This window comes from Pelophylax lessonae (assembly GCF_965119305.1).
Source record: "Pelophylax lessonae genome assembly, chromosome: 13".
Lineage (NCBI taxonomy): Eukaryota > Metazoa > Chordata > Amphibia > Anura > Ranidae > Pelophylax > Pelophylax lessonae.
In genome coordinates, this window is record NC_138780.1 from 28,633,362 (window position 1) to 28,646,121 (window position 12,760).

Genomic DNA, 12,760 nt, shown 5'->3' on the forward strand with positions numbered 1-12,760 from the left:
CTATGTAACTATATATAACTATGTAAGAATTACTTACAACCCCCCAAACATTATACATTATACATTTTCTGAAAGGCTCTAGAGAAAAAAAAGTTGGTCGATGCAGTTTTTTTGTCACACAATATTTGCGCAGCAGTTTTTTTACTGCGCACAAACACAATATAAAACCCTACTGTTTTGGTAAAATATAAAAGATGATGTTACACCGAGTAAAGACATACCTAACATATCATGCTTTAAAATTAGGCACACCCATGGAATGGTGACAAACTATGATACTTAAATATCTCCATAGACGTTACTTTAAAAGTCTTTTCATGTTACCAGTTTAGAGTAACACGGGAGGTCTGGTGCTAGTATTACTGCTCTTGCTCTGATGTTCATGATAACATTTCATATTTGTGGTGCAATCGCCATTTACATATGCCTGCAGGACCAACGTGCTCGCAAGCTCTTGCTCGTGAGCAGGGAAGGACAACAATCATAAACTGATTATTGATCAAGTTTTGCTATCAGAGGTGATAAACAAGATCCCTTGTGAAAGCTGGTCCTCTTTCTGGGTTTTTTTTTTAGACCCCAGATCTCTTCTCTGGCCTCAAAAGCATCTGATCAAACTGAGATCAGTTTGATCAGATGCTTTCACAAGCTGGTAATGGTTTGTAAACAACATACTGAAACCTGAAGTGACAAAATCATCATCACTTCTGGTTTCATAGACCATAGAGATGATTGGGAACTTTTGTTCCTCTCTATGGCCACCTGGCGAACCTCTGGCTTCATTCCTGGGCTCCTCGTGTAATGGAAGAACCAGGGGAAAGCAGGGGGATTTGGCAGAAGGCAGAGGGAATGGTAGTGACTGAGGGCAAGTGGGGCACCTTATGCCACATGTACGTAAAACTGATTCAGTGGCTATTTAGCCGCTCGGTGCTTTTACATTATGTAGTATTGCTAGCTGAAAAAAGATACCAGGGTCATGACTCTAGCTGCAGTCATGACTCTGGTAGAACTACTTAAACCAGAAGATGTACAGGCATGTCTGAGGCAAGTGGTTAAAATCAAATGAACCATGGGTTTAACACCTTTATGATGAAGATAAAAGCAAGCTTTAGTGCCGGTTCACACTAGTACGACTTGTCAGGCAACTTGGTCAGCCTGGCAAGTCGCGGTATGTCGCGGTCGTGTAGTACAGGAACGGTTCTAATAGGAGCGACACAAGTCGCTCCGACTAAGAAAAAGGGTCCTGTACTACTTCAGGGCGACCTGGAACGATTTGCATAGACATTCATTTTATGAAGTCCGTGCAAGTCGCGCCGAAGTCGCGGTGCACGCGACTTCACAGGTCGCCCCCGAAGTCGTGCTGTTTCAGTGTGAACCGGCACTTATTGCCTGAATGCAGAGTTGCAACTTTAGCGTGTGTTACTAAAACTGTACATATCTTTGTAACTACGTTGTGTATCCAGGTGAATTATAACCTGTTTTGTTTAGGCCAAATTGAGCCTTTATTAGATGGTGAATGTTAATGAAATCTCCAGGTTTTTTTTTTTTTCAAAGAAAACTTGCCAAATTAAAAGCCAATATACTTTTTTTTTTTAAATTTAGCTGTATCTTTGTTATCATTACCATGACCCAATAACCAAAAATTAATTTGAGATACATGGGGACACCACATATGTGTGCACCAGTCAGTGGTGTATCCTGGCCTAGGCCAACAAGGCCCAGGCCTAGGGCGGCACTTTGCAGGGGGGAAGCAGAAAAAATATTTCATTATTTGTATAATGACTATGGACTTCCTATTTATTATACAAATAAGTGAAATAATAATATAATTACAATCAGTGGCAGCAAACACAAGTCCAAATATCTTAAAAGGGTAATCTTACTAATCCCATGACATAAGGCTGTACTAATGGGCACTGATGAGCCAACACTGATATGCTGCACTGATGGGCAGTAAAGAGGCGGCATTGATAAGGCTGCACTGATGAGGCTGAACTTATGGGAACAGATGAAGCTATGCTGATGGGCACTGATAGACTGTGGTTTTGGTATGTGGTTTACAGATGACAGGGTGGGTCATGAACAGGAAGGGGTGTGGCCTTTACAGGAAGGGGTGGGTCATATTTAAATTAGGGGGTGCACAAGTTTAGTCAGGCCTAGGGCAGCACAAAACCTAAATACGCCACTGGCACCAGTAGTAGGGCCCAGAAAGAAAAGTGCAGGTTTTTCTTTTTAGTCAAAACATTGTTTTTCAAACCTGTAAAAATTCACCTAAAATACAATTATATAGTATTATTTCTAATGTTTAAAATTTATAATACTGGAATGTACAGAAACTTACTGCATTGATAAAGTCGGTTAATTTTAGTGACATCCAAGACGCTCAATCCAACAGTCTGCCCAAGAGGCACATTGGGGTCAGGCTTGGGGACAATTGTGGGTTTGTTTGAAGTGTTGGTGAAATCATAGCTGGAAAATGTTAAATGGAGATACAATCAACATATTTTTATTAAATATGTTATCATTTATAAGTAATTCGCCAGCTAGCACAAAAGTCATGACTTACGCTTCATAATGCATCACTGAAGCGTAGTCATATGGACTTCCCAGGTTATTAGTGTCCGCTTTAGCGAAATTATCCCAGTATGCTGTAAAAAAGACAAAAGCAGTGGTAATGTCTCTTCTTTTAAATTAGGGCTACATTCTCTTTGTATTATTGTTCTCAGTACCTTCAGGAATATACTGGTAATTGATGTCAACATAATTGTCACGGTCACTTCTCATGTGCTCATGGTAGAAGCCCAGGGCATGTTCTAGTTCATGCTGTATAATCACCCTGTAGATGCAGCCACCACCCAATGACACTGTCTGCCTTCCACCAGTTCTTCCAAGATACGAGTAACAGCTAGAAATAGTAAATATACAGTTCAAAAGAGTTACATTTTAATACAATTTTGGAGCCAAAGACAATAGTTTTAATAGAAACAATGGTTGAATCTGAGCTACAGACAAAAACAATCAATATCTGTTTGTGCTAAGTCTTTAAATTTTTTAACTCATATCGGCAGGTGTATCCCTATGCCCGTTGCCAGTTCTAGTAAGAGGTAAGGTGTTTCGGAGCTAAGTAACATTGTTCTGGCTCCAAGTATTGGATCCACTGCTCATTTTGGACAGACATATTTGGTATTATTTTGATTATTTGAAATCTTTTGAGTCTGTTGACACTAAGCCCCATGCCCTCTCAGTCACTACCATTCTTCTACGATCTACTCAATGTAAGCAGTGCTGGGATAAAAATCCTATGTTCCTGTGCTGTTTCTGCTAGGTATACAGAAAACAGAGACAACCAAGAAGAACCTTGTTGTTGGCTTGTGACTTTCCCATATACACTATATTGTCAACAGTATTGGGACACCTGCCTGTACGCATGCATGACCTTAATGGCATCCCAGTCTTAGTCTGCAGGGTTCGATATTGAGTTGGCCCACCCTTTGCAGCTATAACAGTGTCAGCTCTTCTGGAAAGGCTGTCCACAAGGTTTAGGAGTGTGTCTTATTTTCAACCGCATATCTGATCCATCAATCCATGTGAGGTATCGATCCAGGAAGTGGCTTCCATTCAATTGAGCTTATCCCAATAGAAGATTAACTGCCTGTATATCACTTCAGTGAGGTGAGAGGCCATCTTGTGGCTAGAAGGTGGTGGTGTTATGAGCACTATTATATATTGAAACACCTATCAAGCACTTTTGTGATTTTTCTTATCTCACGGTCTGACCTATGTGTTGATTGGACTTTGTATGCACTTTATCTTGGAATGCACCTTATGGACACTTGATATATTGCACTTTATGAGATTATAATTTTATGATGCACATTGTCACTTTATTGGTTAATTTTGTATATAGCACTGTATTTATTCATACTATATTGCACTTTTCTATTCCCGTAAGCGAGGGAGTTTCAATATAGATGCTGTATATTAGCACATTATTGATTCATCGTCCCAATTCTTATTGGGTCTTAGCACCTTATTACTTTATATTTATTTTATATAATTGCGCTGATTATTTCTTTTGCACATACGTGTCTATGGGAATGTTTGACCATTCTTCCAGAAGTGCATTTGTTAGGTCAGGCACTGATGTTGGAAGGCCTGGCTTGCATTCTCTGCTCTAATTCATCCCAAAGGTGTTCTATCGGGTTGAGGTCAAGTAACATTCCTCCACCCCAAACTCACTCACCCATGTCTTTATGGACCTTGTTTTGTGCGCTGGTCCAAATTATTTGGTGGAAGGGGGATTATGGAAATGAACTTTTGGAAGAATGGTCAAACATTCCCATAGACACACTCCTAAACCGTAAAGACAGCCTTCCCAGAAGAGTTAAAGTTGTTATAGCTGCAAAGGGTGGGCCAACTCAATATTGAACCCTACGAACTAGGACTGGGATGCCATTAAACTTCACGTGCGTTTAAAGGCAGGCATCCCAATACGTTTGACTATATAGTGTATTTGCAAATGTACAGAGGAGTCCTATAGTTTTTTTTTTGGAGAAAATAAAAAAGAGAATTCATCATGCACAGGTGCCATAAAGTCTAAGATGTTTATGTTTTAGATGCTTCCTACTGTTTCACTTTATGTAGAGAACTATGATGGACAATAGACAACCTTACCCATCATCAGGTATGATGTTGAGATAATTGTCTTCCGTTGTAAGAGGTACAAATCTCACACAAGTCAATGTCTCAAACTCTGCCATGGCGAGCGAAATCTTATTCAGGTCACTGGGACCTGGAAACAAAGATAGAAGGTTGGGTTTCTACAAATAACAAATAGTAACGAATACTTCAATACAAGAGAAAAAAGAGGGAACTCACTGTAGTTGGAATCTATGATGTAGGGAACAGGAACAGTACCATCATCACTTTTAGGCCAAAGGCAAGAAGGACAGTTGATGGCACTGCGGTCATTCCGTACCAACATGTCACCTCCATACATGGGCATTTTGCTATCTAAAAATACAGGAAATGGTTACAGTTAATACACTAAAATGTATTCTGCCCAAACACTGTGAACTGGCTGAATTTTGCTACGTGGGTGGCTCGGTCCCCTCTCACCTGACATCCTTTGATTGAAGAATGGAAGGATCCAGACAGAACATTTTAGAACTAACAGCAGCTGCGTCTAATCAGATGCAGTACAATACAGTGTTGGGGTATACAACAGGCACAGCAGGAGATTTCTCCATCTAAAATTCTTTTAAATATTGTTCATGCAGTCAACAGGCCCAGCTTTACTCAGTTTCGTGACACAGCACAGCTCTGTTTGGCAGGCGAGGAGACCTGGTTTTGTTACCTGCAGTTAGGTAACACTTACAGGTCTGATAAGCTCACGTCTCTGTCACACTGCTCTCTCCTCCTATTACAATGCAGCATTCACTACAGCACAGCTAACATACTCCTTGTGCTACTATCCCACCCCAATTAAGGTACCTACATCGCTTGCATTTAAAAGAATACAATTAAGATGTAGTAGGGAATACAGAGCCGCATTCATTTATTATTATTTTTTTATCTGCCTGAAGTTCAGCTTGAATTGTAGCTTCAGAACTATAATTTGCAAAATAAAGAATGCACAGTTTTACTAGAGATATCGATGCTAATTTTCTACTAAATTCCCACACAAAGTGGAATTTCTTTTGCAAAGTGAACGGTCTATTTGTCTTTAATAAATCAGCCTCTTTGACTCACAAGTTTTACTGCAATGGTAGAAGTTATTAAGAATAACCCATTGGCCTTTTTAGAAATGCAAAACTGATTTTAAAGAATCATTCAATTGTTCCCGGGTTTCGGCACCAAAAAAAAAAAAAAAGAATCATTCAGCAATGATGAAAATCTATTAATATAAGACAATAGCAGATGCTATTGTCTAGCCCATGGGTGTCCAACCTTTTGGCTTCTCTGGGCCACATTGAGTGTAGAGAAATTTTCTTGGGCCGCATATAAAATATATACAATAGTTAAGGTATATAAGTAATAAAAGGCTGCTGCGCCCCTTCCCGCGCTGCCGCGCCCCCCCAGCACTAATTTAACACAACTACTGGATGATCCCCTCTGAGGCAGCCTCTGCCTATAGTTAGTTGGAAACCTCGGTGGCCGTGCCCCCGACTCGACTTCCTTCCTCCCCAGCAAAAAAAAATAAAAAATTGTCAGGGGTTAGTGGGCCGCAGGTTGGTCATGCCTGGTCTAGCCCATCAGTGCATGAGTTAAAGGATCCTGAAACCCATAACCTTATTCATTATAATTGCTTATTGTCTATTGCTTTACCTTTATTTAATGCCCTTATAATGCAGTAAACAATCCTTTGGCTTAGAATAATTACCTTTATTAGCTTTCCAAATCTTACTGAAGATTCCTTGTGGTACTTCTGAGCCTTCATTCTTCGGGGCTATGTACACAAAATACACATTAGGCACATCTAGTCAAATAATTGCAACCAAAAAAGTGAAAGTGATCCTATTTTGTGTAAATATTGAATCCATTTTACAAAAATGTAACTATACAAATAACCACTTGTCGACCAGCCGCCGTATTTATACGGCGGCAGGTCGGCTCTCTTCCCCGAAACAACGTACCTGTACGTCATTTCGCGGGACAGCTAGTGGGGGTGCATGTGCACCGATTTGCCACAGGGGGAGCCAATCAGCGGGTCAGATGGCCGCGATGTTCGACAGGTACCCGCGATCGCTCCCCGTGGAGACAGAACGGCGGTCTGCCGATGTAAACACAGCAGACCGTTGTTCTCTCAGTAATGAACACATGGATCCTGTGTTCCTCCGATTTGGGAACACAGGTCTCTGTGTTCATCCAGCAAGCCCATCCCCCCACACAGGTAGAAAGCACCCCCTAGGGACACATTTAACCCTTTAAACCCCCCTGGTGTTAACCCCTTCCCTGCCAGTGTCATTAGTACAGTAACAGTGCATATGTTTAGCACTGATTACTGTAGTAATGTCACTGGTTCCCCCAAAAGTGTAAAAAATGTCAAAAATGTCAGTTATGTGCCCAAATCTGTCCGCCGCACTGCTCACTGCCATTACTATAAAAAAAAAAAAGACAAATCTTCCCCCTAGTTTGTATACGCGATAACTTTTGCGCAAACCAATCAGTATACACTTATTGGTATTTTTTTTTACCTAAAATATGTAGCAGAATACATATTGGCCTAAAATGATGAAAAATATGATTTTCATTTTTTTTTTTATTGGAAATGTTTTATAGCAAAAAAGTAAAGAATATTGTTTTTTTTTCAGAATTGTCGCTCTTTTTTTATAGCGCAAAAAATAAAAATCGCACAGGTGATCAAATACACCCTATAGAAATCTCTATTTGTGGGGAAAAAGGACATCAATTATCTTTTGGTACAGCGTCCAATGACGGCGCAATTGTCAGTTACAATAACGCAGTGCCGTATCACATAAAATAAGAGGAGAAAACCCTCTGGTCCAGAAGGGGTATTAAAAAAAGAGAAGCTCTACAAAGCTATCCATGATCTGAGAAACTTCTGGTTGGATAAACTTTTTATTTTGTATTGTTTCCCTAAATCATTGACATCGTCACCTAAATAAAGGGAGATGCCTTTAAATAGGCTCTGTTGCCAGACCATTCATTTTACCAATAAACATATATATATAACAAATAACAAATATATTCCAACAAATATTCTAACATATATTCTAACAAATATATGTGGATCTAACATATTTTAGGCACGTCAATATCTGTAAAAACCTCCCTTGTGCAAACGGCCAAAAGCTCAAAACCGCTGCTGGTTGCCGCCATTTTGGACATAATGTCCTCAGCCCCTGCAGACTCTGAGCTTTCGCTCAAGTGACACTTGATAGTTTTCCTTTTCACTCATCCCCTGGCAGCTAAATGAAAGATTATGTGGGGAGTTGAGGTTGGGGAGATGCTGGGCCAGCATAGACACAAACGGGTAATTGGACAATCTCCAGAAGTGGAGAGGCAGATTTTTCTCTGGTTTTAGCTGCAATGTTTTAAATTGGTCAAAGGGACTCTTTAAGGAATGTATATAAAAATTTGGAACAGCCTCAGTGGTTCTAGATGGACAAAGATAAATAATTTTATAGATTCTCTGGTCAGGCTGATTAGGGCCAATGGAGCAGTAGAACAATTATAAACTTGGGAATTAGGATTTATGATTAGAAATGTTTTATATATATATATATATATATATATATATATATATATATATATATATGTAGTGTATATATATATATATATATGTAGTGTATATATATATATATATATATATATATATATATATATATATATATATATATATATACACACACGGTATATATAAAAGGCTAATGAACTTGGGGGGTTGGAAGCAGAATAAACAAAACAGCTGATAGAGAACAGAAAGAAAGCCAAAATATTCTTTAAATAAGAATGTTAAAAAGCTTACCATCTTTGTTGACTCCAAGTAGATGGTACTGAAAAGTAAATGTTTCATATCAATATCTTATTTCAAATGAAATACACTAATAACAGATAACAAGTCTTGGGCCCAACCCATCCCCATCCAGTAGAGTCCTCCACAGCCCTATTGGAAATCTCTCAAAAGGGAGGTAAAATCTTTTCTTAGACAGATATTACCACAACAGTCATCGTTGGAAGATTTTACTGTCTCTCCTGTTCCGTTCACAACTATAACTTTTTGGATTTTCCCCTCACTTTCTGTCCCAATGGCAATGGTCAGGCCAACGGTCATATCTCCCTACAGGGGACCCAGACAGTAATAAGAAATTGACCCCCCCACTAATTTATCCAAAACTAAAAGGGAAACAATTTTTCCTGGATTTACACTTCACTACTAGTTTATATTGTTGGTAACTTATTGGATCTTATACTTTCCTAAATATAGTTGTCACCTTTCCCCTGTACTGTTCATGTCAGCTCATCATCTCACCTGTATTTGTGCAGATAGAGGTAGACTGGTCACCAGCCCCGTAACACAGCCCAGAAGCAGGAGGAAGACCTTTTCATTCATCTTCTTCAGAATTCTCCTTCACTATAATGGGAAATATCTTCTCTCTGAAGTTTGGTGTGACACTCATCTTCTGCATCACCTTTTATACAGGTACCAGAGAATATCTGACCAATCATGGGACAGGAAAGCAAATTTTAGGAATGACCTAGGTAGAGGTGAATGAGAATTTGAAATGTATAATTATTTCATGTGTGACACAATGGTCATTATTATCTTGATGTCTCGCTGTCCAGCTTGTAAATGATTGTCTTGACCTCCTGACTATTGTCTATAATGACATGAAAAAGTTTATCTGTAAGTGATATCGTCATCAACTGTTTTTTTCCAGCTTAAATCTAAATGAATTGGGACTGGCAATGTATTTTTCATTTATTTTTCTATTCGTGGTTATATCCATTCCATAAGATTATTCATCACTACAGTGCCACAAGCAGTGATATTTTGCAAAATGCAAAAACCCCATAGTAAACTAATAGTCCTTCTTCTAATCTGAAAAAAAAATCGGGTTGCTTAATCTGGATAAACCTGGTCTTCACTAGAGCTTCTAGTGGATCAGTGCTTCCACAGGCTACACTTGAGTATTCATTTAAAAATATATTACAGGTTTTAGTACCGTCAATTTTAGCAGTGATTGACATACTATACATTCACATCAGCAAGAACCAATGCCTAACTTGCAGCCAGTACCAGTGTCTGATTATAACCAGTACCAGTGCCTGATTACCACTAGTACCAGTACGTGATTACAACTAGTACCAGTCCAAGCTAGTGCCCATATCTGATTACAGCTAATACCAGTGTCAACCCCTCCCCGATGCCAGATTAAAACTGGCACCATTGCTCTGTTAAAGCCAGTTTTTTGCATACCTATACATTCACATCAGTCCTAGCCCTGAAGGAGCTTACAATAAAAGGTCCCTATCTCACATACCAACACATACTAGGGACACATACCAGGGTCTGATTCCAACAAGTACCTGTGGATGATTACAGTCAGTACTAGTGCCTAAGAACAACTACTACTAGTACCAGTGCCAGTCAGTACCAGTTCTTAATTACAACCACTACTAGACTAATACAAGGGCAAGCCAGTACCAGTACCTGATTACAGCAAGAACCAATGCCTAACTTGCAGCCAGTACCAGTGTCTGATTATAACCAGTACCAGTGCCTGATTACCACTAATACCAGTACGTGATTACAACTAGTACCAGTGCAAGCTAGTACCCATATCTGATTAAAGCTAATACCGGTGTCAACCCCTCCCCGATGCCAGATTATAACTAGCACCATTGCTCTGTTACAGTCAGTTTTTTGCATATCTAGACATTCACATCAGTCGTAGCCCTGAAGGAGCTTACAATAAAGGTCCCTATCTCACATACCAACACATACTAGGCACACATACCAGGGCCTGATTCCAACAAGTACCAGTGGCTGATTACAGCCAGTACTAGTGCCTAAGTACAACTACTACTAGTACCAGTGCCAGGCAGTACCAGTGCCTAATTATAACCACTACTAGACTAGTACAAGTGCTAGTCGGTATCAGTGCCTGATTACAGCAAGAACCAATGCCTAACTTGCAGCCAGTACCAGTGTCTTATTATAACCAGTACCAGTGCCTGATTACCACTAGTACCAGTACGTGATTACAACTAGTACCAGTGCAAGCTATTACCCATATCTGATTAAAGCTAATACCAGTATAACTAGCACCATTGCTCTGTTACAGCCACTTTTTTGCATATCTATACATTCACATCAGTCCTAGCCCTGAAGGAGCTTACAATAAAAGGCAGAGATGTATAGTAACTAAGTAGAACTACTTCACTACTGTACTTAAGTACCGAAAGGCGGTATCTGTACTTTCCTGGAGTAGAATTTTTTTCTCCTACTTCCACTTTTTTTTGTGCTGCATAGTTACTCGTTACAATTATAGAACTTACCACTGCCAGAACAGTAGATGGCAGGTTTCATGAAGCTCAAAACATGTATATTATCAGCACATACGAAAATAAATGCTACTGTATGTATAAATAAAAGCTGCATTTGAAATAATAAAAAAAATATGATGTTCAAACTTTTGACTTCTTTCTTTAATAACTACATAACACAGTACTTGTACTTTTACTTTCAGTACTTGAGTAGCAATTTTTTTTTCAAAACTACTGGTACTTTTACTTTCAGTACTTGAGTAGCAAATTTTTTTAAAAAACGACTTGCAATACTTAAGTTCAAAAAATGTTGAATACTTTAGTACTTCTACTCAAGTCACTTTTTGATCGAGCACTTCCCCTTCTACTCAAGTCACTTTTTGATCGAGCACTTGTACTTTTACTCAAGTATGGGTTTCGAGTACTTTATACAACTCTGATAAAAGGTCCCTATCTCACATACCAACACATACTAGGGACGCATACCAGGGTCTGATTCCAACAAGTACCTGTGGCTGATTACAGTCAGTACTAGTGCCTAAGTACAACTTCTACTAGACTAGTACAAGTGCCAGTCAGTACCAGTGCCTGATTACAGCAAGTACCAATGCCTAACTTGCAGCCAGTACCAGTGTCTGATTATAACCAGCACCAGTGCCTGACTACCACTAGTAACAGACGTGGTTACAACTAGTACCAGTCCAAGCTAGTACCCATATCTGATTACAGCTAATACCAGTGTCAACCCCTCCTCGATGCCAGATTAAAACTGGCACCATTGCTCTGTTACAGCCAGTTTTTTGCATACCTATACATTCACATCAGTCGTAGCCCTGAAGGAGCTTACAATAAAAGGTCCCTATCTCACAAACCAACACATACTAGGGACACATACCAGTGCCTGATTCCAACAAGTACCAGTGGCTGATTACAGCCAGTACTAGTGCCTAAGAACAACTACTACTAGTACCAGTGCCAGTCAGTACCAGTGCCTAATTACAACCACTACTAGACTAGTACAAGGGCCAGCCAGTACCAGTGCCTGATTACAGCAAGTACAAATGTCTAACTTGCAGCCAGTACCAATGTCTTATTATAACCAGTACCAGTGCCTGATTACCACTAGTACCAGTACGTGATTACAACTAGTACCAGTGCAAGCTAGTACCCATATCTGATTAAAGCTAATACCAGTGTCAACCCCTCCCCGATGCCAGATTATAACTAGCACCATTGCTCTGTTACAGCCAGTTTTTTGCATATCTATACATTTACATCAGTCGTAGCCCTGAAGGAGCTTACAATAAAAGGTCCCTATCTCACATACCAACACATACTAGGGACACATACCAGTGCCTGATTCCAACAAGTACCAGTGCCTGATTACAGTCAGTACTAGTGTCTAAGTACAACCACTACTTGTACCAGTGCCAGTCAGTACCAGTGCCTAATTCAACCCTACTAGTCTAGTACAAGTGTCAATCAGTATCAGTGCCTGATTACAGCTAGTACCAGTGTCTGATTATAACCAGTACCAGTGCCAGATTACCATTAGTACCAGTAAACAGCAACCAGCAAACACGCACAAACATCATAGGTTGAACTGGATGGACTGATGTCTTTTTTCAACCTCACAAACTATGTATGTAACAGTACGTGAATACATTAGTACCAGTGCAAGCTAGTACCAATGTCTGATTACAGCTAGTACCAGTGTCAACCTCTACCGATGTCGGATTATAAATTGCAC

The 12,760-nt window shown here is 39.6% G+C and overlaps 1 protein-coding gene across 1 annotated transcript in view; it reads right to left on the minus strand.

Moving 5' to 3' along the window:
* LOC309569128 (cubilin-like) overlaps nt 1–12,760 on the minus strand; it is a gene marked incomplete at both ends in the record, with an annotated part of 322,027 nt that overhangs the window by 56,339 nt on the left and 252,928 nt on the right. The window contains 6 exons of the mRNA XM_082274890.1: nt 2,339–2,466; nt 2,564–2,645; nt 2,727–2,902; nt 4,672–4,789; nt 4,876–5,010; nt 6,380–6,445. Of these exons, the coding sequence (XP_082131016.1) occupies nt 2,339–2,466; nt 2,564–2,645; nt 2,727–2,902; nt 4,672–4,789; nt 4,876–5,010; nt 6,380–6,445 (705 nt within the window). The remainder of the gene's footprint in view (nt 1–2,338; nt 2,467–2,563; nt 2,646–2,726; nt 2,903–4,671; nt 4,790–4,875; nt 5,011–6,379; nt 6,446–12,760) is intronic.